General features: G+C 39.0%; 1 protein-coding gene and 1 long non-coding RNA gene across 6 annotated transcripts in view; one reads left to right on the forward strand and one right to left on the reverse strand.

The window, feature by feature from the left end:
- Positions 1-23,270, forward strand: part of cntn5 (contactin 5) — a 211,790-nt gene that overhangs the window by 108,492 nt on the left and 80,028 nt on the right. For all 5 annotated transcript variants that reach the window (XM_077494311.1, XM_077494315.1, XM_077494313.1 and 2 more), the window contains 2 exons: positions 3,014-3,134; positions 18,246-18,458. In XM_077494311.1, the coding sequence (XP_077350437.1) occupies positions 3,080-3,134; positions 18,246-18,458 (268 nt within the window). In that variant the 5' untranslated portion in view covers positions 3,014-3,079. The remainder of the gene's footprint in view (positions 1-3,013; positions 3,135-18,245; positions 18,459-23,270) is intronic.
- Positions 6,883-8,979, reverse strand: LOC144033339 (uncharacterized). The gene is made up of 2 exons (XR_013287941.1): positions 8,734-8,979; positions 6,883-7,835 (listed from the first exon to the last, which is right to left on the reverse strand). It is a non-coding gene; the product is annotated as an uncharacterized LOC144033339 (long non-coding RNA).

Genomic DNA, 23,270 nt, shown 5'->3' on the forward strand with positions numbered 1-23,270 from the left:
TATTAATTAATTAATTAATTTTATTTTTTTAAGGGCTCTTGCAAAGACGTAAATAAAGATGACTTGACTTTACTGTACTTTATTTAATTCAATCTCCGGTGTAATAACCTTATTTATTGATTGATTGAATTTTTATTTATTATTATTATTATTATTATTATTATTAATTAAATCTGGTGTAATAACCTTATTTATTGATTGATTGAATTTTTTTTTAATTTTTTTTATTATTATTAATTCAATCTCTGGTGTAATAACCTTATTTATTGATTGGGTTATTGGAATTATTTTTTTTAATTTTATTATCTGTTCTTATTGCTGCTGGACATATAAATTTCCCAGAGGGAGCCATCTCAAAGGGATCAATAAAGTCAAGTCTAAGTCTAAAATAGTAATACATATAACATTTCGCTGGCTAAAACCTCGTAAGTCACAATTTCAGATTAAAAAAAAAAAAAAAAAAAAATCAAAAGTGTGGTCAGTGTGGTTGCCAATTTTACAATTTTTCTTCATTTTTTTTTTTCTTAATTTTGTTATTGACCAATTCAAAGTATTGAAAATGGCTTGTTCTCTTTGATGAAGTTAATGGATGAAAAAAAAAACAAAAACATGTTTTTGGAGTCTCCTGAAAAGTGACAATTTTAGCAGTCCAAGATTTTGGCCTGACACCAGCAATATATTTAAAATGTTTTGGACTGTCTAGTTTTATTGTACACATTTTTCAAATATCAGAGAATTTACTGGTAGTACAATTTGCATTTTTTTTAAATATAATTTTAAAAGTCACTCAGTGGGCTCTATATTATTTTGCATAAAAACTGGCACAATCTTCATGACTGTTTACGCCTTGCTTGGCGTTCCGGCAGACTGATCGTGTTTGCTTTTACGCATCCTGGCCGGCACACCTGACAATTTGATAACAAAGAGTAGACTTTAGACCAGGTGAAACCATGTCTAAGTTGTGGCACGGGATGTGTATTTTTTGTGGATATGATTCTGGCGCAGCATTCTGCACTGGATGTTATCGTGTTTCATTCATAAATCGGCCGTCATCGGCTGTGTTCGCTCCCACAACGGCACAATTACCAAAAGAAAGAAAACTCCACCCTTGTGCACGTCCTCGTTACGATTTCACATTGTGCTAGACTTGGGCTCGGCAGGAAAAATAGTTTTTGTTTCCACCAAAGTTGAATGTTTTGCATTTTGTTCCAGTTCCTACCCAATATGTTTTGAAAGTTTACAAACAAGACATTCACCTCAGTTTTGGTGTACCATCCAATAATAATTCCCCCAGTTAGTGTGAAAAAACTCGCAGCAGGATGGACAAAAACAATTGCAAGTAATTCGAGGACTACCATCTCGATCCGTATGATTGCCATCAAAGCATCCGAGGCAGAAGTAGAGCAGTGCGGCACTGGGGAAAGAAAATGGAGGGCGGCAGACGAGGTGAGGCGAGCTCCCCCGCTTCCATAAATGATAAATGCGGGACAACTCCTGCTGCATGTGGACATGCCGGCCTCAACCCTCGGCGTTCTCCTTAACGATCCCCGAACGCCACGCGAGGGAGGCGAGAGGCCGAGCGGACGGCGGGATTGCGAGCGCGAGGGTATAACGTGTTGCACCTAATCAGAGAAAAACACAGACCGTCGCAGAGAGGATGGACGCAAAAAGGTCAGGACAACAACAACAACAACAACAACAACAATCCCTGATCTGGATCCGCTATCCACGGCGTGATTGCAAAAATTGCCTCGCTCGCTCTTTTCTGCCTTTTTCAAAAGATGTTTTTTTTTTTTTTTTTTTTTTTTTTGATAGCTGTTTGTTGGTTTGCGACATAAATTGATTTTCATGGCATTACATTTTGAGGCACAGTCCATATGCATCGGGGCCAACTTGCATGAATACAAAGAAAGAAGCCACTATGGGCCAGAGAGAGAAAATTGAAGAAATAGGCCCATTTTTATTATTTTTATATGAGAAATTATCCATCCATCCATCCATCCATTTTCTTGGCCGCTTATGCCTCACAAGGGTCGCGGGGGATGCTGGAGATGATCTCAGCTGGCTTTGGGCAGTAGCTACACCCCGGACTGGTCGCCAGCCAATCGCAGGGCACACAGAGACGAACAACAATCCACACTCACAAGCACATCTCGGCACAATTCTATGGAGGACCAAAAACTGGCAAAATTCAAAATAAATAAATGACTAAAAGTGAAAATAAAAATGAATCTAAAAAAATTATAATTCCAAAATTAGATCTAAAAAAATAAATATAAATTGAAATAAATGCGTTTTTATTTTAACTTTTTGTCATTTATTTATCTATTTATTTAGTCATTTATTTATTTATTTCGTCATTGATTTATTTCGTCATTGATTTATTTATTTTGAATTTTGGCAGTTTTGGGCTGTACAGCCAAGTCGAAATGTCATTCAAATGAGGGGGGCGGTCCTAAAGCGTGTTTTGGGTTGGACTCCACCGTTGCAAACAACTCGGCCAATGACGGGCAGTTTGCAACGGTGGAGTCCAACCCAAGACACGCTTGGGACCGCCCCCTCATTTTCTGAGTTCTGAGACATAAAATTCTCAAATTTTCTGGTCGAAAACCGATTTTGGTCGAGAACAGAAGCGTTCGAAAACCGATGTTTGACTGTAAATTGGTTTATTGTTCTAAATATTCAAAAGCACAACTAAATTATTCGTACAATTTTTATGACTAAACACAATTTCTCTTCATAACATGATGTGGCCCTTGCGTCCTTCGGATTTTCTGTATGTGGCCCTCAAATGAAAAAGTTTGGACACCCCTGATTTAAACAATATGAATTTTTCAGCCCTACTATCAAGTGAAATGTGCTGGTAAGTAATGAGAAAAATGAAAAGATGACGTGGAGGAGATAAGATTCCGACTGTTGTAAACACTGCACACGTCCGTGCGTCCCGTCGTCACCAACAAACGTCGTGTTTGCGTATTCAGCCAGCTGTCATCTTCTGTGCGTTGACGTGCAGGCGCAGCTTTAAATGAAGAAGCGGAGCCGCTGACCTTCTCGCCGAAAGGGACCCTCCTCAACAAGTATGGGGTCACCATGGAAACCAATTCTCCTCCTCTCCGTCATCAGTGGCCTTTCAGGTAAGAGAGGCTCGCCGCCGTCACGCCAAATAATCTCGTTTGTGGAGGAAAGCGCCGCGTGTTGACGTTTTTTTTTTTCCGGCTGGGAGAATCTCACGCCGCGACACGTCTTATGCAAATGAAGGATGCAGGAGGTGGGGAAGGCTTCGCGTGTGCACATTTGAGGGCCGAGGAGAAAATTGCATATTACACATTTACATGTATATGAAGGAAATGGAGAATTGTCGCCCTAAAATTGAAGCCATATGCTTTTCCTTCATTCTTAAAGTATTGGGCGTATTCTACATATTCAACTCCTTATATGCAGGGGAGCCTCAATTTTTTTTTTTTTTTTTTTTTTTTTTTTTTTTTTTTTTTAGTGCAGTTTAATTTTCACAAGGCATGTTTTGGCCCTTCTCGAATGCTCAGATGAAGGGGAACATAATTTGTTTGCGTCGGAACTCAATGTGTGCATGCATTAGCAAGTGCCTCAATATATATATTGTATTTATATATTTTTATATATAATATTTGTTATATTTTTCATTGCATTAATGTACAAAAGCACAATATTGTGTGTTTTTTAGTATGAGCTTTTTTACAATACTGTGACCTTTTTATATCGCCAACCTCTCCACAATATCGTGAAAATTATTGTATCGTGGCCATCATATCGTATTGTGATGATATCCTTTCGTGGTGTTTGGATATCGTTACATCCCTAATAAATATGCAAGAAAAATGACTTTTTTTCGTTTCATAAAAAAAAGTGAAACTTGCATAATACACAGATTCATGAAACACGGGAAAATACTTTAGAATTCCCGCCTCTTTTTTTTTAAACAGGATTGGAAATAATTTTCTTTCAAGCATCTCAAGAAATTTGAATTCTTGTGATATTGAATTTTGGGCTTTTTTTTTTTGGGCTGTAAACTCTAATCATCAAAATTAATAATCAAAATATTTCACAAATTATTTTACTGGGTGTGTCGTGAATCCTGTTCAGTGTTTCACTTTTTCAACTGAACTACTAAAATCAATATTCCAACAGTATTCTAATTTATTGTGATGCACCTGTGTACACACTGTATATATTTTTATTTTGAACGTGCAATAATGTGCAACGTATTCTCATTTCATCGCACCCCTTAAATCGTCAATAAATCAACAGGATTCTTGCCCTGACCTGCACCCTGTTGATAAGAAGCGTGTACCATTAAAATCAGGATCGATCTGCGCGAAAATCTCGAATAGCGTCAATCGAAGACGAGATCTGACAGAGGAGAGAGTGATCGGTCAAAAGTGTGACTGAAAGCACTCTTCATGCTTTTTTTTGCTTTTGGCCTCAGCTACCTGGACCAAATGCAAACAAAAATAAAAAAACAAAAACAATCGATCACATTTTTGCTTTAAGGTAGCAGCACTGAAGACAAGCGACTGATAAACAACGAAATGGAATCAAGTCAACGGCTTGACGTTGGTGTGCTTTTCCTCATGAACGACCCGTCTGCCCCCAGACGCATCGATCCGTCTCGCTCGCGGCCGCCTCACACCACTCGGATGGAGAAAAATGAAACCGGCGATCGGTTTTGTCACTTTGCGATGCCACCGTAAGAAGTCGCTTGACAATTTCATGAAATGGGAGAAAAAAGTGTCGCAAGTTTTCAGCAAAAATGGCAGTGAAGGATTTTTTTTGTTGTTGTTAGTTTTTCATCAGGTGAAAATTTTTCTTTACAATAGCATTTTGTAGCGCGGCATGGTGAATGAGTGGTTGGCACGTCCGCCTCCCAGTTCTGAGGACTCGGGTTCGAGTCCAGGCTCCGGCATTCCTGGGTGGAGTTTGCATGTTCTCCCCGTGCCCGCGTGGGTCTTCTCCGGGTGCTCCGGTCTCCTCCCACATTCCAAAGACAAGCATGGCAGGTTGATTGGGCGCTCCGAATTGTGAGTGTGGATGGTTGTTCGTCTCTGTGTGCCCTGCGATTGGCTGGCGACCAGTTCAGGGTGTGCGCCGCCTACTGCCCATAGCCAGCTGGGATAGGCTCCAGCACCCCCCGCAACCCTTGGGAGGAATAAGTGGCCAAGAAAATAGCATTTTGTAAACACTCCCAATAATGTGTAAATACGTTTGTTTTTTTTTGTTTTTTTTTATGTTTAAGTGTCCCAAAGACGTATTCATCCGGGTTTTTTTTTGGGTTGTTTTTTTTTATGCTAAAGCATACAGAAGGAACGGTTGCAGAAATGGTAGTTATTACACAAACGGCCAGCAGGTGACAGCAGAGCAAAGGAGATCAACCAGGGCCATCTAAAAAAAAAAGCTCAATTACTTACAATTTTGAATAGATTTGTGAAAACTGATGAAACTTAGCTCTCTTCTAATGCTAATTGCTGCAAAACGGTAACAGATAGAAACATACTTTTTTTCCTGATGAAAGAAGAGACTTTAATCTTTCTTTTGATGGGTTCCATGCTTTTATAGCAATAGAACACAATATTGTGTGGGCCTTGCAAAATCTGTCAAAATTCAGTAAAACAGCCGGGAGCGAACGGGATTGCGAAATGTGAAAATGACGGCGAGTGAATAAGTTTTAATAACTTTGGCTCAGAATATTACGACTATCTTGAAAAAAATATAACCTAATAATTATTGGAAGATTCCAACTTTTTCCCGCAACAAAATTTGTCATTGTTTGACAACTCAATTCCCGTGACATCTAAAGTTGCATTTAATTGGCATTAGGATTATGAGGTGTCCTTGAAAAAAATAAAAAATCTTTTTAGGGGGTCCCCGGATCCCAAAAGTGTGCGAACCTGTGCCCTCTGAAATGGCAAAGCGGTGCCTTTTGTGCCGAGTTTAGCAGCGACAGCTGTCACAAAAGGCTGGACGGGCTTCAGCGTTGCCACTTCAGACGCCCCCCGAGGGTGCGATTCCGCCTTTTCATGCGCCGCGATACTTTTGACATGACGGCTGCTGTAATGGATTATTGGCCCATTGTTCTCGCGGAACATTGAAAAAGATGCCCACTTTCCGAGGACAGCCGCGCTTCTCTCTTCTTTTTTCCGTTCCAAATTAGAATTTGACTCCCTCTCTCGGCTATCTGCTTCTTTTTTTTTCTTTTTTTTTTTCCCATTTCTACAGATAAGCAAGCGACGAGGGAGGGTCGGGAGGCTTTAGCTCATGTTTAAAAAGTGGGCCGTCGAGGCGGCGACATCGGGGCCATTTTCTTCTCCCGCCCGATGCTGATTGAACCGCCGTGTCGAGTGCAGGAGTATAATTCAGCTGTCCCTTGGAGGTGTCTCCATTTCAAAGAAGTGGATTCCAGGGAATTGGGATGCGTTGCACCGCATACGTTGATGCATGAGGCCACTTGGACCAAGGGCGAAGGTGTCATTCGCCACAAATATGCTTTGGGAAAACTGATGGATTTTCATGTACTACGCGTGAAATGAGTATATCGCCCTGATAGACTCTTAACTGCACATGCAGCTGTGCCAATTGAATACAAAAGCGTCACAAAACGCAAATATTTTTATCATTCTGATTCATCCAAAGTAGCTACAGTACATCCATCCATGTATCTTCTTAGCCGCTTACTCCTCACAAGGGCCGCAGGTAGAGATCGACCGATATGCATTTTTCAGGGCCGATGCCGATTCCGATTATCGGTAGTCAAGGAGGCAGATAACCGATATTTGAAGCCGATATTCATTTGCAGTAAAAGTTAAAATGTTGGCACCAAATTTTTGAATAATGCAAACCTCAACACTTAACTTCATTTAAATGCCACAGAAGCATATGTTTATTAAACAGCAGCTTTTCAAAAATGTACATTTCTCTTTTCCTTTTTCGTTTGAAACAAAAGACATCAAGGCTCATCGGCATGTTTTATAAAGTTAAATGAAAAAACTAACTAATAAAGTGCTTTACAAAGTAAATATAAATGTTAAGTATTTTTCTTATGTTTGTTTAAAATAGAAAAACAAAAAAAAATGCAACACGTTTCTAGGGTTCAATGAAAATATTTTCACAAGTACATCATCCTGAAGTTTTTTAAAGTAAAAAAAAAAAAAAAAAGTGCAGGGAGTTGCCAGGGTCAGTAACATAGCATCTCTTATAAAGTAAACTGAAAGTGCAGGGAGTTCTCCATGTCAGCAGCATCTCTTGTAACAGAATTTTTTAATTAATATAGTACCCTGAAATTTTCGAAACTAGTGTTTCATTTCAACCTCTTTCACATCTTTGTTTATAAAAATTAAAACAAAAAGTGCAAAATGCTCCCAAAGTCCTCTTATAAAACCAACTAAAATTAAAATAAATAAAATAGCTCCCTGAAGTTTTCTGAAGTAAATAAAACATTTAAATAAAAATTGCACAGAAATGTGAGTCCAAAATCAATTAGTAGTCCCAATTGAGTAAGACCATATTGTGGTGCAAAAAGCAGAGTTGTTCAGCATGATCTCCAGTGAGACGGCTTCTCTTAGGCTCATAAATTGTAGCGACTTCACTAAAGCTTCATGTAAATCAGATTTCCGTTTTATCATTGCTGTATCATACAAGTCAGGGTGATGATTCCTTAGATGGGTCCACAAGTTTGATGTATTCTTGGTTTTCCCTGTTGTTGCTCCCATGCTGACACTTTCAGTGCATGTATTACACACTGCCTTCCCTGGTGTTGGCTGAGTGTAATGATCCCATACTGCACTTTTCCTTTTTTGTCCTTCCATCTGCAATAAGAAGTTGGAGGGGAATTAAATATGGGGACCACATGACATTACTTTCACAGTATTTGGGATGTTTGTAGTTTTATTATCTAAAAGTTACATTTTTATATTTTAACGTGATAGCAGGAACCCTGTTATTCAGAACTACGCTGTGGCATTACTTATTATTATTATTATTGTTATTATATATTACTACAGTAAAAAAAATAAAATAAATTGCCATATGAGAACTATTTATTCATCCCTGAACAACCATTCAGTTCATGTAGACCGTGTCATTATGATTATTGTTATTATAAGACAATATTGATAATCTAATGATCAAGTATAGAACAGCAATATCATGCTCCTCTCACAAGAGAACTGTCAAAGACAGCTGCAGGACACATTTCATCATGTAGTTTTCTGCCACTTGGGATGTCCCAATCAACGCAGAAAAAGGTAGAGTAAAATAACTTAAGTTTTAATAAAGTAATAATAACTTGGTTAAACAGAAATTGTTGCGGTGGACCGCTGCCAGTTTCTGCAGTTTCACGTGTTTTAAGCTTAGAGATGCGTGTATGCGCACACTATTCTCTCACCATCGCGTCAACGTGCTTCCCAGCAAAACACACGTTTCTTTCACTCTCCCTCTATCAGAGTGATCAATCGATGTTGAAAGAAACATTGTTTATGTAAGTGAAAATGCGTCTGATTATCTCCCCGAGTGGCTAAAGAATTAGCTTCTGGTTGTTGCTAAGCTAAACATGCTAAGTAAGTAGATTATCCTGGAAGGCTAGCGGGGATGCAATGCAGGGCAATGCAGCTTTATTCATACAGCGCATTTAATACACAACACAATTCACTGTGCTTATCTTGGTGAAAACTTAAGTTAGATAGAGTCTCTTCTCTTTTAACTTACCTTCGAAGCATGTGCCTCTCGTCCTGTCTCTCGTCCGTGGCTGCGTGTGTGTGAGTCCAGCTACTGTAGCTGACCATGTATGGCTGTCACTGATTGGTTCTGGCTCTTGGACGGCTAACCAATCAGATGCTGCTATGGGCGGAACAATGCTGGAGTAAAGACTCCACAACATACAGAGCTGCGCTCGGTTGCATTCGAAGCAAAGTGACAGTTTTAAATGGATCGCTTATATCGGCCGTCAGATTAATAAAAAAGGCAAATACCGATATGTGCCAATATGCCAAATATCGGCCCCGATTATCGGCCCGAACGATTATCGGTCGATCTCTAGCCGCAGGGTTGCTGGAGTCTATCCCAGCCCGCTTTGGGCAGTAGGCGGGGTGCACCCTGGGTTAACGTGCTTAAATAACAGCGATTCGCCCGCTAACTTTCTTCGTGTATGGTGTTTCTATACAGTCCGCCATGTTTTCTGCCGCAAAATGTTAACAAAGGATCCTTCTATAGCTATGTAGCTTTCTCGCTATCCAAGTCGCTAGCTAGCTTAAGGGGACCAGATTTTTCCGAGCTGTTTAGCTATCAAAGTAGCTTTAAGCTATGTAGCTTTCTCGCTATCCATGTCGCTAGCTTAAGGGGGCCAGATTTTCCGAGCTGTTTAGCTATCAAAGTAGCTTTAAGCTGTGTAGCTTTCTCGCTATCCATGTCGGTAGCTAGCTTAAGGGGGCCAGATTTTCCGAGCTGTTTAGCTATCAAAGTAGCTTTAAGCTGTGTAGCTTTCTCGCTATCCATGTCGGTAGCTAGCTTAAGGGGGTCAGATTTTTTCCGAGCTGTTTAGCTATCAAAGTAGCTTTAAGCTGTGTAGCTTTCTCGCTATCCATTGTCGCTAGCTAGCTTAAGGGGGCCAGATTTTCCGAGCTGTTTAGCTATCAAAGTAGCTTTAAGCTATGTAGCTTTCTCGCTATCCATTGTCGCTAGCTAGCTTAAGGGGGCCAGATTTTCCGAGCTGTTTAGCTATCAAAGTAGCTTTAAGCTGTGTAGCTTTCTCGCTATCCATGTCGCTAGCTAGCTTAAGGGGACCAGATTTTCCGAGCTGTTTAGCTATCAAAGTAGCTTTAAGCTATGTAGCTTTCTCGCTATCCATCGTCGCTAGCTAACTTAAGGGGACCAGATTTTCCGAGCTGTTTAGCTATCAAAGTAGCTTTAAGCTGTGTAGCTTTCTCGCTATCCATGTCGCTAGCTAGCTTAAGGGGACCAGATTTTCCGAGCTGTTTAGCTATCAAAGTAGCTTTAAGCTGTGTAGCTTTCTCGCTATCCATGTCGCTAGCTAGCTTAAGGGGACCAGATTTTCCGAGCTGTTTAGCTATCAAAGTAGCTTTAAGCTATGTAGCTTTCTCGCTATCCATCGTCGCTAGCTAACTTAAGGGGGCCAGATTTTCCGAGCTGTTTAGCTATCAAAGTAGCTATAGCAATGTAGCTATCTCGCTATCCATGTAGCTAGCAAGCTCAAGGGGACCAGATTTTCAAAATGAAAACATGATGGGACACCAAATTTCATCACTAGTCAATCTTCGTCGGGTGTGCGGGTGGTTGCACTGCCGACATGCGCATCAATCGCTAATGCTAAATGCTATCTTGGTTGACTCTTCAACAGCTCTAATCAAGCCAATACAGTGCACTTTTTTTGGGGACATCTTTTATGTCCATTGTTAATATTACAGTTCCCTTTTTTACATGTATTATTTGTCTTTCATGTTTTTAATGAGATTTTTCTTCGTATACGAGCTGTATCCGGAGGCGTAGAATGAAAAAATCTGTCACAATTCCCCACACCTAGAAAAAAAAAAATAAATAATCTGTCACAATTCCCCACACCTAAAAAAAATAAAATAAAAATCTGTCACAATTCCCCACACCTAAAAAAAAAAAAATCTGTCACAATTCCCCACACCTAAAAAAAAAAAAAAAAAAAAAAAAAAAAAAAAAAAAAAAAAATCTGTCACAATTCCCCACACCTAAAAAAGAAAAAAAAAAAAATCTGTCAAAATTCCCCACACCTTTACCATCCTGACTGGATGGGGTCTATTTTTGGTTGCACCATCAGGGAGTGGTGGCCTTCCTCCAACTGGCAGGAACTCCCTTGTACTCACAACTTCAGCCCAGGAAATAAAATCAGCTTTGGAGTCAGTATTTGACATTTTTTTTGGAGTGTGTGTGTGTGCGCACGCCGATGCCAGTGTTGGTTAAAAGGATGTTTTCATGAGCCACACACAGCCTGCAGCCAATTAAGAGAATGATGCAGACGTGAAGCAAATATTACGACCGGTGCTGCCATGTTTGTCTAACATGCAGAAATTAATTCTACATAGAAACCCTTAAAACAAAAAGCCTATGTCTTCATCAAATATTCAGAATGTATGAATATGCAAATATCTTTAATATCACCGCTGGAAACGTTCAACATTTTAGCCTTGTGGGCTTATCAGCCACCACATCCTATTAAACATGGAGACCAGTATGAACTAGGAAGATTTGGATTTTTTAAAATGTATTTTATTTATTTATTTTGTTCTCTTGTTGGTTTATTAAAACAAAGTATGAAGGATCTACTTTTGTGCTTTCTATCACGTGATCTTTGCTTTAAGGCTTGAAACAAAGTAGGGCCATTTGATTTTTATGTATTTTTTTTTTATGTTTTCTATAGAGTTGTTCCGATACCGATACTGCTATCGTGGTATCGCGATATTGAAACTGCCACAATATATCGTCGTCGTCATCATGTCACGATATTAAAAGCAGCACATCTGTTAAAAAAAGTTTATTTCTATTTGTGCAGTTCTAGCACCCTCTGATGGTTAGTTTTTTTTTTTTTTTTTTTTAAGTAGTTTAATTTTCACAAGGCATGTTTTGGCTCTTGAATGCCCTGAACCAATGGCAGGACAGCTTTTTCATGTTGAGGGAAAAAACAAACAAAAACGTAGATATCGGTATGGTATCGGTATCGGCCGATACTGCAAAGCTGGGTATCGGGATCGGTATCGGGGGCCAAAAAAACTGAACACTAGTTTTCTATCTTGTGGTCTTTTAATGTTGCTTTATTAAATCTAAACGATGGCATTTAATTTCTCTCTTAAAACACGTCATATTTTCTTTCATGTGGCCTGAGTTTGAAGGTTTGTATTGTATTGTAACAAAGTAACGGCAATTGACTTTGGCCATGACAGTCTCGTCACTGTTTGTGCATCAGTTTCTAAAAAAAACAAAGTATGAGCTATCTACTCCCGTTATAACCAAGTTAGTGCAAACGACTTTTTGCCCTTGCTGCCTTGTCACTTTTTGCTAGCAAGTTTATTAAAACAAAGTAAGAGCGACTACTTACAAAGATTCTGTCATGAGTTTTTATTTTTTTTGTGCTCATGGGATTATGACAGCAAAGAAAGTGTGATCCGTCAAAAGACGTTTGCCGTCTCACATTCCGTCTTGTAAATTCCCACGTGTGCGTTTCGCTCGACCTGGTGAAGCCCGGCTGCAGAAGAAAGATTCCGTCACTTGTTACCGGGGCAACCTTTTTAAGCAAGCCGGAAGATCAAGTGAGAAAGATTTTAGCCGCCGAGGAGCTGAGATGAAAATGATTCACGGCCGTCGACTCTATGGAGGATATTTCACTGAATAAATGCACTCCAGCCTAATCAGCCTCAGTCAATAGAATCTCCCCCGTGAAGGTCTTCATTAATCTCACGCTCCGTCGACTAATCATTCTCGTCTGCTCGCCCCCCCCCGCCAGCGTCTCGCGTACTTACTGTACATTATTCCCATCAATTCTTGGCTCCCGAGTCTGGAGCCGCCACAAGTCGGGGCCACTGTGCGACATTGCCGCCAATCTTGTCCCCGGGTCTCCTCCCGGTCGTGCCAGCTCGCCTTAGCCTCACCGCGGCTAATTTGCATACCGAGCGCAGCGCCTCGAGATGCTTTGGTGCGTTTTGGCTAATGTCGACCTTATAATGTTACGTTCTCACCAAATCCGAAAAGGCGAACTGGAACGCTTCATTCGCCAGCGTTTTTGGAACGATTGCCGCTCATTCGCGCTTTCGTGCGCACCGGAGCGGAGGGGGCGTGTCCCTTGGTGGACAAGGAAGTGGAGCACTGTAGCGAGTCAACAAAAAGTGGGCGTCGCCAACTACTTCCACTTCCTTCCTGGGACAAAACAGCCGTGGCACTATTATTTTCTCCTCTTTTGAGGTACGTGATAGTGCTTTCGCTAGTTTTAGTGGCAATCTGGCATTTGTGCTAAAAATAGCTTTGGCGTTAATAATAAGCACTGCTGCTAACTCGGTACAGTTCAAAAGCAAGTAAACAGACTTAACATCACTTGATTGATCATCATTCTGTCACAGCTGGCCGTGTTGTTGCACTCGGGGTGACAATAGAGAGGACGCTGTGTGTGACGTGGCCTGTACTCGAAGCCGATTGGCTACCGCAAGGCCAAACGCGAAAAAAGTTCCATTTTTTGAACTTCGACGAATATGCGAATGTGCGGATTTTCGTCGCGAATGTGCGGATTTCCGCCGCTGCGCAGCCGCGTCCCGACGCGCGACACGTGTCCTCCGCGCCGCCCCGCGCACTTTCGTTCCGTTGCGCGCGAATTCCATTGACTACAATGCAAACGAGCCGCCGAATCGCCGTCCCTCGGTTTTGGTGAGAACGCAAAATAAGGGTGCTATAGCCAGAGATGGAAAAAGTAATCACGCGCAGCGCTTTAGTAGTATAGATTAGATACTGTGTCAAATCAAATAAAAAAAGGTTGACCAATGCCACACAAAAAAATTTGTATCGCTCTTTTATCTTAGGGCGACAGTTTTCAAAGTGAAAAACCGAGACAATTCAGCTGAAAATCACTAAATACAATAAACTCTCTCAAGCAACTATTTACAAACAAATTGCTGGTCAATCTGGTGACCTGTGGCTAATGCTAAATCCTATCTTGGGTGCCATTTCAACAGCATTGGGCCAATGCATTCAACATTATCCAAGTTTTTTTTTTTTTGGCTCAGTCCCGCATTGTAACATTCAAAAATGTCGCCAGAAAGCTTATCTTGCGTTGGGGCTGACCGGCGACCACCGCTACGTATCCTATGATGACAGACACGAAAACAGGAAGAAGATTTAGTTCTGGTATGACCAAAACAAGCTTGTTAGTGATTCGATGTAGTTTTTCGTATGAATCACTATGATAACTGTGTGATTGACATACACATGGCAAAAGAATTGGCTTGCTGACTGGAATTAAAAAAAAAAAAAAAAAGTCCGGGATGGAACTTGCGCAAAAGTGAGACAAAACAACGTTACTGGCAAAATCTGCCGGGACTCGGGACACGAAGGCCCAAGTCGGAACAGTCCCAGCTAGACAGACTATCACAATATGTTGCGAGCATGTAGCGGTTGGCTAGCGAAAATATGCTAAACACATAAAAAACAAAAAATAAATAAAAAAAAAACACCCCCAGTGGCAGCCAATTTGGAGCATTTTAACTAATCTTTCAAGGCAAACAGAATATTGTGTGCTTTTACTACATATACAATGTGGGTACCAAATGAAAGATCACATTCCATTCTTTCATTAGAAAAAACAAAGTATATTTCTACCTTATTCCGTTCTTTAGTAATCACCACTTGAAAATAGGCCATTTGAGTGACATTAAGCGAAAATTGGAAAGATAAGGAGAAAACGAGCTTTTTGTAAAAAGATACATTTTCTCCACAACAGTGACTTTGACACTAATATTCTTTTGTTTAGTGATGCTCTGTGAATTAGATTTGATGTGGAAAAAGTATTTGATCACTCTCGTCATCATTGAAAATGTTCAATTTGATCAGATTCCATCATGTATCACTGTAATTCCATACACTGGCAGCCCATTGAAAAAAAGATGCAATGCTGCAATCTGCTGGCCATTGTTAGTTGGTGTTTTTGATTCCACAACCCATTGACCAGGCAGCGCTGCACTTAGATGTTGCACTTCCCATTGATTAAAAAACAAAACAAAACAAAACATAGTTGACGTCATTTAACCTTTATGGCAGCATACATCTTGATTTTACTAATCGTCATTAAACGTTTTAGGCAGTCAAAGAGTTAAAAAAAAAAAAAAAAGTAGTTGTACGTGATTGCTTCAAACTGCTGGTTATGATAACCAGGCTGATATAATTGACACCGATGTTACCATAAAGGCGGCGTTAAGACCTTCTCTGGTCAACAATGGCCACAAAAAGAATCTTTTCTGAACGCAATCAGAGTTTTTCCAGTTTGCTGCCGCTTGTGAAAAGGAACCGATCGACGGGATCGACGAGGGTCATCGCTTTTATCAGATGAAGGGAACAAACCTGCACAGCAGTAAGAGGACGTGCGCTTTAATAGTCCAACAAAAGAAGCTGTTCTTTTTTTTTTTTTTTTTTTCTCGACGTACGATTTATTTGTCAGGATTTAGCTTTAGCCCGGACTGCCATTCTTGCCGCGAATAAAGCAAATGACCTTTTCCTACTTGCTCTTTTTCCCGAGACAAAAACAAAAACGGGAGCGCTCTTGTTGGTGCAATAAGCGGCAATCAAATCCGCGCTAGACGTCAAAGTGTAAATGCAAGTGCAAAAATCATCAACGAACATGAAGCCGTTCATGAACGCGCCCTGCAATTGGTCTGGAATTCTCTTGCGGGATATTACAGTATATCTAATGACTACACATCTGTATCTACTGTACATCACATTTAAAGAGCAAGGAACAAGTTATGGCGAGTGTCTTTGCTCGATTATGTCTTTGTGTTTATTAAAACAATGTAATGGCGATCGACTTGCGTTTGTTTTTTTGTTTGTTTTTTTTTAGTCTCTTTTACTTTATTGAAACAAATGGGTGATTGTTTGCATTGTTTGCAAACTGATGATGACATCACCTGTGTTGAGGAAGTAGGTAACGGCCAATCAGCAAACTGAGCCATGATTGGTCGTTACCTACTTCCTCAGCACGGGTGATGTCATCATCAGTCGACAGCAAGTAGAAAAAATATTTCTTTAAAGTTTTACATGAAAATAATGAAGTTATCAAATTAATTATAGACAAAATATTGACTTTTTATTGCTGAAAATGGCTCAATGAGTCAAGGTTCCCTTTAATGTACCATTAATAGGCATGAGCCGATATGAGCAAAAATATCAAAGTATTAAAATTACAGCTCTAAAATGTGCTTATTTGAAATATTTGGGGAAATAAAAACAGCATTTTTTTCATGTAACACATTCTATTGAGTTTCTAAACAAAATATACGAAAATTGGTCCATTAAGACACACGTGCCATGTTTAAGTTTTATAAGTAAATAAATGTTGATATTCTTCCTCTGCTTTCATTTTTCTTAGCAAAACAACAGTGTCCAATCACTGGTGAGCTATTTTTGCATTAATTGAAGTCAATTAACTTCAAAGACGCTGCTGGTTTTTATTTTGTAGCTACAATGTAAGCTTCAAAGGCAAACGTTAACTGCCTATTTAAAGATAACGAGCAATATCGATTCTGACGCACGCGTATCGATACGTGTATCGTAATGAGGCCCGCAACGATATATTGCCGTGTCGATTTTTTTCGATCATTTCTAATGTACCGTATGACCTAATTGGGCCCGACCGATTTAATCAGCTGGCTGATTGAATCGCCCGATATTAGCACCTTTTAAAATTGCCAAAAAGCGGACAATTTTTCAACACATTTTTAGAATGTTTTTATCTTTGTTTGTTGTTTTGTGTAAAACAGGTCAAATGTTCTGCCTTTACTTCATATCGACCATTTTATTCATTATGTATTTTATTTGGCAATTTTATTCTGCCAAATATCGTTGGAATCACGTCGGCCTAAAAAAAAAAAAAAAAAATTCATATCAGTCAGGCGCTAATATCTATTTCACATGTATTCGTCTAAATACGATTGTATTATTGCATGTGAGGCAGTAATCACATGCTGTGTTTTGTTCTTAGCCGAAGCCTCCCCGAGGCTCCCTCGATTTACTTGTTGGGTTGCGTTGCGTTCGAATCGCGTCCCGCTCAACCTCCTTCCACGACTCTCGCTGCACTCTGAGCCCTTTTTGCGTTTGTCTCGCAGCGTTCCGTGTTGCGCCGCTCATCGGCACCATCTGTGACTTTTCAGCTCGTCTTCGAGCGGCATGAAACGCTGGCGCCATTTGTTATCAGTGTTATATTTATAGTGACAAAAAACAACACGTTTGGCACGCTCGGGAATGAAGCGCAGATAGGAAACTGGCGTTAAAAGGTGTCAAACGTGTTGCTTAGCATTGTGTCGCCATTTGATGATAACGATGCTTGAAAGTGTCGCTGCATGTTGGACATCAAAGCTCGTTTTGACCTAAAGCTTCACGTGAACGAAACGGGAGGCAAGACTTGTCGCTTCTGTATTAAGTGCACACAAACGAGATTGTAGAAAATGACTGGAAAACTTTTTGTTCTATTTATTCTACTGTAGTGTTTTGGTATTGTTTTATTCAATTGAACATATCATTTGAAATATTTCCTTTTATGATTTGATAATGGTTTCATTGTTTCATAATTGAAAGTGAGCGTTAATTTATCATTTTTAAACACATACACGTACTATTTACACAGGATACGGCATGTTTGTACTATATATTTATTTATATATATATATATATATGTATATATATATATATATATATATATATATATATTTTCTTCTTTTCTTTTTTAACTTTTGTTTCTCTGTTTGTTTGTATGTTTATATGTTCAATAAATCAGTCAATCAATTTTGAAAAACTAGAAATGTATTATTTTTTTTAATTCAATTTTAAATAAGTTAATTCATATTTGTATTTCTCACTCTTTAACATGCTTTTTGTTATGGAAAAAAAACATTTATTGATGTATTTAATTATTTTTATGTAATTTGGATGACCTGCAAAATTCAATGGTATAGTAATGTATTTACTTTAATTTATTTATTTATTTATTTATTTATTTATTTGTGTAAATACTGGAGTAGTATATTCAAACAAAAAGCTTAACAAATTGAAATGTGGCCATTTGCATTGATTGACAGTTTTTATTTTTCCCTTGTTGCAGAATTTTTACCTGAAATACATTTATGTATCACTAAATCACTAAACTCCTTGTAGTTTATGTTTAAGAAAAAAATACTAATAAACACATTTAACTGTTTTTTTTTATTGTATTCATCTCCTTTTTCTATATGTCCTTTGTGTATATATATTTAAGATACATGTGTTTAATAAACAAAATGGTGCCCAAATATATATTATTTACTGTATTTATTATTGTTTTTGTTTTTTTCATTCATGTATTTTTTGGTATTATGACTATTTTTTATTTTTTTTTAAATAGTACTTTATTCAGTCAAAAAGCTCAATGACAAACTGAAATATTGAATTGTGTTTGTAAATTAGCATAGATGAACTTAAATTTTTATTTTTTTTTCCGCTTGTCACAGATTTGGCAGGGTCGGTGTCGGCGCGGCCCGTCTCGTACGCCGCCGTGCTCCGAATGAAAGCGGACAGCTCGTCGCCGCTGCTCAACCCCCGCGGACGAAGCCGGCAACAGCGCGGCGGCGGGCCGTCGACGCCGGCCGACTGGCCCGTCTTCGCCAGTCACCCGCACCCGGCGCTCAGCCTCCTCGGCTCTCACGAGGACTACAGAAGTGAAGGTACCACATCAGTGGTTTCGTTTGAAAGCGGCATGCGTATAGTGTAAAAGCAACATCCAATTTGCACGTGAGCAGCAGGCGTTGTTTTTGTCCACTTGGGGTCACAATCGTCACGTTTTACACTGTCGTATCGATGACGTTGAATGCGTGTTGGCTTTTGCGTTAGCTCCAGGACATGTGGCCCGATGGATACCTAAAAAAAAAAAAATTGCGTAGTAGAAATTATTTTTGTACATATTTATTTTTGTTTTTTTAGGTAAAATATTCTTTAAATTAATTGAATATTTAGATAAAAAAATGAATAATTAAATATTCGAAAATGTTAGTCACATTTTCCAAGTTGTCAGAAAAAGGTAGATTTTAACATATAAATAAAGATGACTTGACTTGACTTGGCTTAAAAGAAAAATTTGAAAAATTACCTAATAATGTCCGAAAATTGACCATAAAATGTCCAAAAAGGAAGAGAAAAATTAGCATGAAATGTCCATGAAATTATCAAAAAAGGTCAGAAAATTGATTTCTAAAAAAAGACATTTTTAAAAAAGGTAGGACAAACAAAACTTAAATGACCAAAAAAAAAAATCCCGAAAATGACTATAAAATTTACATAAAATTGCCAAAAAAAAAAGCCTGAAATTTCTGCCTTTTTTAAATAAAATACCAAACATTTAAAAAGTAACTATATAATGTCCAAAAATTGACCAGCAAATGTCCAAAAAGAAAAGAAGGAAATTACCATAAAATGTCCATGAAATTACCAAAAAGGTCAGAAAATTGATTTTGAAAAAAAGGCATTTAAAAAAAAAACAGATAACATTTAAAAAGTAACTATAAACAAAAGAAGAAATCCCAAAAATTACCACAAAATGTCCCCAAAATTGCCAAAAATATCAGAAATTTGCATAAGAGGCATAAAAAAATAACAATAGAATGTTAAAAAATGGAAGAAGGAAGGCAGAAAATTACCATATGTCCATAAAATTGTCAAAAATGTCAGAACTTTGACAGAAAAGCAGAAATGTCTAAAATGTATGAAAAACGAAATGTGAAAAATTACAACTAAAAAAAAAAATCAAAGAAAATGTCTACATATTGGATGCTGCATATTTTTCTGTTCTGGCGCAGCTCTAATTTGCCCTTTGGGCCCTCAGTACATTAAATAAAACACTAACACACTCTGTCCTTCATCAAAACCTTCAAATGTTTTGCATCTCCAGACACATTTTTGGGTTATTTAAATGACCTAAATTGGCTCTTTTAACTCATTCACTCCCAAAAACGTATTTATACGTTTGTTTGTTTTTTTGTTTTTTTTTAGGTTTTTGTATGCTGGAGCATTATGACGGCTTTGATGCAGTTTCTGACCTGAAGAGGTCACTTAAAGCAATGATAGTTATTTAAAAAAACAAACAAACAAAAAAACAAAGACAAAAAATGGCCAGCAGGTGGCAGCAAAGTATAAGAGATCAGACAGGGCCATGTTGCAACAATCTCTTTTTTTCCCCAGTATTTTCAACAGGTTTGTGAATAATGATGAAAATGAGCTAATTCTAATGCTAATTTCTGCAAAATGTAAAAACAGACACAAATATACTTTTTTTCCTGATGAAACAAGAGACTTTAATCTTTATTTTGGTAGCTTCCATGTTTTTATAGCAATAGAACATGAAAATGGCTGGGAGTGAATGAGTTAACAGGAAATGTTGCTGACCCCTGTGGTCGAGTGATGGCGTCTTTACCGTTGTGTAACTTAAGCTAGCAAAATAGTCACATTACATTTTAGCTTCTTTGAGTTGAGTGCGAGTTGATTCCCAACTTTGGACGTTCTGTCATTGCAAACAGGAAGTTCTAATCTCCGTCAGCATTCTTCATTGCGCCCCGGTCCCTTTTGAGTCGGCGCCATTGCCGCCATCTTATCTCCCACTTGACGGGGCTGGCCGCCAAGATCTGGATTTGAATCCCACCCATCCATCATGGGCTGCAGCCTTCTCAATTCTTGTCAGCGCGACAACCGGCCAGATGACGGATATCTTTGTCAGCGCCGGTCCGAGCAGGGCCCGGAAGCACTCTGTCATAAATCTCCCCGTCTGCCGTAGTAATTCATTTAGAAGCGGCTTATAATGACACATCGATCCGTTAATGCCGAATTAATGGCATCATACTCGTTGCGTCTGGAGTGCTTAATTAACGGAAATGTCAAGTGTCTGCATAAAAAGCGGACGGAAGTAGCCGATAACGTCCTCTCCTCATGATTTTTTATTTTTTTTCCTGCTCTTTTGACCGCCGTGATTTTTTTCCGACATGTCATCATGTACCTTTTAAGGGCGTCTGGTGATTTTACGCTGCGTGAGTGACAGTCGGCCATCTTGTGAGTCCAATTATCCAGTCGGGAGGTCGAGTAAAGCACGGCTTCTCAAGATGGGGTCGGCGAGATGTAGCTTGAGAGCGTTTTAATTTGTGCCATGGTCGGCTCAATAGGCCTGATCGATTTTTGAAAGATTTTGTCGATATTTTTTTTTCCCCCTCGATATTAGGGATAGAGCGATTATCAACCGGGAGGATCATCAGTGCCGATATTTGGCATTTTGCACAAATATTGGCGTCGCCCTTTTTACCAATCTGAAGGCCGATAAAGATGGCGGCGAATGCTTGTGAATGTTTCATCAGGATTTGTAAGATGTTCACAGACCGTTTTTATTGTTGCAAACACATTTCAAACATATTCGGACATTTTTTCACTGTCTGCAAAGATCTTTAGAAACCTTTTTTTTTTACGAACCGTGACAAAAAAAAAACCAAATTAACTCAATTCGCATGCATTTATTGATTTACTGTATTTACGGTACATTTCCACTTTATGAAAAATGGTGCTGACACTGGGAACTTCCTACACTTTTTATTTGTAAAAATTTAATAAAATACAATAATGAAATTATGTTGTAATGTTGGAAAACTTTATTCACAGTAGAAAACTTTTAGGGACTTATTTAACTGACTTGGGTTTTAATTTAGCTTAACACATGCTGATGACCATGGAAGCTCCCTGCATTTTATTTTTTTGTTATAATTTTAAACAAAGCTGTCAATTCTGTTTAAAATTAACTCATTCGCTAGCCGCCATTTTCATATTTCGCAATCCCGTTCGCTCCCGGCTGTTTTACTGGATTTTGACTGATTTTGCAAGGCCCACCGAATATTGTGTTCTATTGTTAGAAAAACATGGAACCCATCAAAAGAAAGATTAAAGTCTTCTTTCATCAGGGGAAAAAAAAAAGTATGTTTCTATCTGTTTCTGTTTTGCAGCAACTAGCATTAAAATATAGCTAAGTTTCATTAAGTTTTCAAAAATATCTATTTAAAATTGTAAGTAATTGAGCTTTTTTTCCAACATGGCCCTGATTGATCTTCTTTGCTCTGCTGCCACCTGATGGCCGTTACTACCATTTCTGCAACCGTTCTTTGCAGTTGAGAGGCTGCATCAAAGCCTTCTGTATGCTCTAGCATAAAAAAACAACAAAAAAACGTAAAAATACGTCTTTGGGACACTTAAAACGTATTTATAAGTTATTGGGAGCAAATGAGTTTACTTTCTCTTTTACTGAATATCAGCTTGAAATATCGATTATCGGTCTCCTTGACGACTAATAATCGGTATCGGTGTCAACATTGAGAAGAAAAAAAAACACAACGGTCTATCACTGCTCGATATTGCGATTGCCGGAAAGGTACGCGCGTCATCATGAAGCAAACAGGCAGAAGTGAGCATGATTGTCTTTGTCAAGGAATTTTCCATTACCGATCCCACAGGATTGTGCAAAGTGTACCTAATGGAACGTCTGCTTCCTTTTCATTTTAGATGTAAATCTCTGAAGCAAAAATAAGGATGATGGCAATGTTATTGTATTCCCTGTGCTTGCTTCAAGCCTTTGTTATCATCAGTAAATACCTGTCAGCGTGCCACTGACTATTTGCAGGACGAGCGCTCGAGCGGCCATTTTCCAGGCGGGCGCATAAAAAAACACCTTGTCTGTTTTTCTGTTGATTCTGCAAACAGATCAGTTGGAGGCGGAGAAAACAAACAGAAAAATCCGACAGTTTTTAAACGCAAACACGGTCGCTCGGCCCGTCTCAAGTGGCTGCTTCGTCGCCGGATGCTCTTTATTTTCATGTGAATTGCGCTCGGAATGGGAAAAGCAAACGTTTTATGCATCTCCGGGGGGGAAATAGACGGGCGCGGACGGCATACGTTCGCCACAAACCCGAGCCACACGAGGAGGACGAGGAAAAAAAAAAAGCAGAACTTCACCTGAAGTTTGAATACTCTCCAACGTTTGGAATTTGATTTCAGCTCAAATCGATAGCCGACTCACTTGGGAATTGGTTGACCAGTCAGAAGGATTTCAGTGTGTGCTTTTTGTGCTGAAAGCGCAATTCTTCCTCTCCTTGTCCGATGATGCAGATCAAATTAACAGGATTCTTCAGTTTGAAAAGTTAGAAGAGTTTTCTTTAAAATGTTTACTTGTTGACGGGTGATGAGGAGAATTTGAAACTTGGATCACAGCTTCCTCTTTTTTAAATTGAGAGTCTTGAGAGTCTCGCCAGACTCGTGATGTTCAGAAGGTCGGGAGACCAGAGGAAAGATTAAAGGAAGGATAGATGAATGAAAGTGAAATCACCAGCACCAAGCAAACACCACCTGCCGCCCACATGGTTACAAAACCAGACTCTTGCACCAACCCCAGAAAACTTCTAAATTCCAACAGATTAGGAAGACCTCAAGAGACCAGAGGAAAACTTAAAGAGAGGAAG

This window comes from Festucalex cinctus, chromosome 13 (genome assembly GCF_051991245.1).
Source record: "Festucalex cinctus isolate MCC-2025b chromosome 13, RoL_Fcin_1.0, whole genome shotgun sequence".
Taxonomy (NCBI): Eukaryota; Metazoa; Chordata; class Actinopteri; order Syngnathiformes; family Syngnathidae; genus Festucalex; species Festucalex cinctus.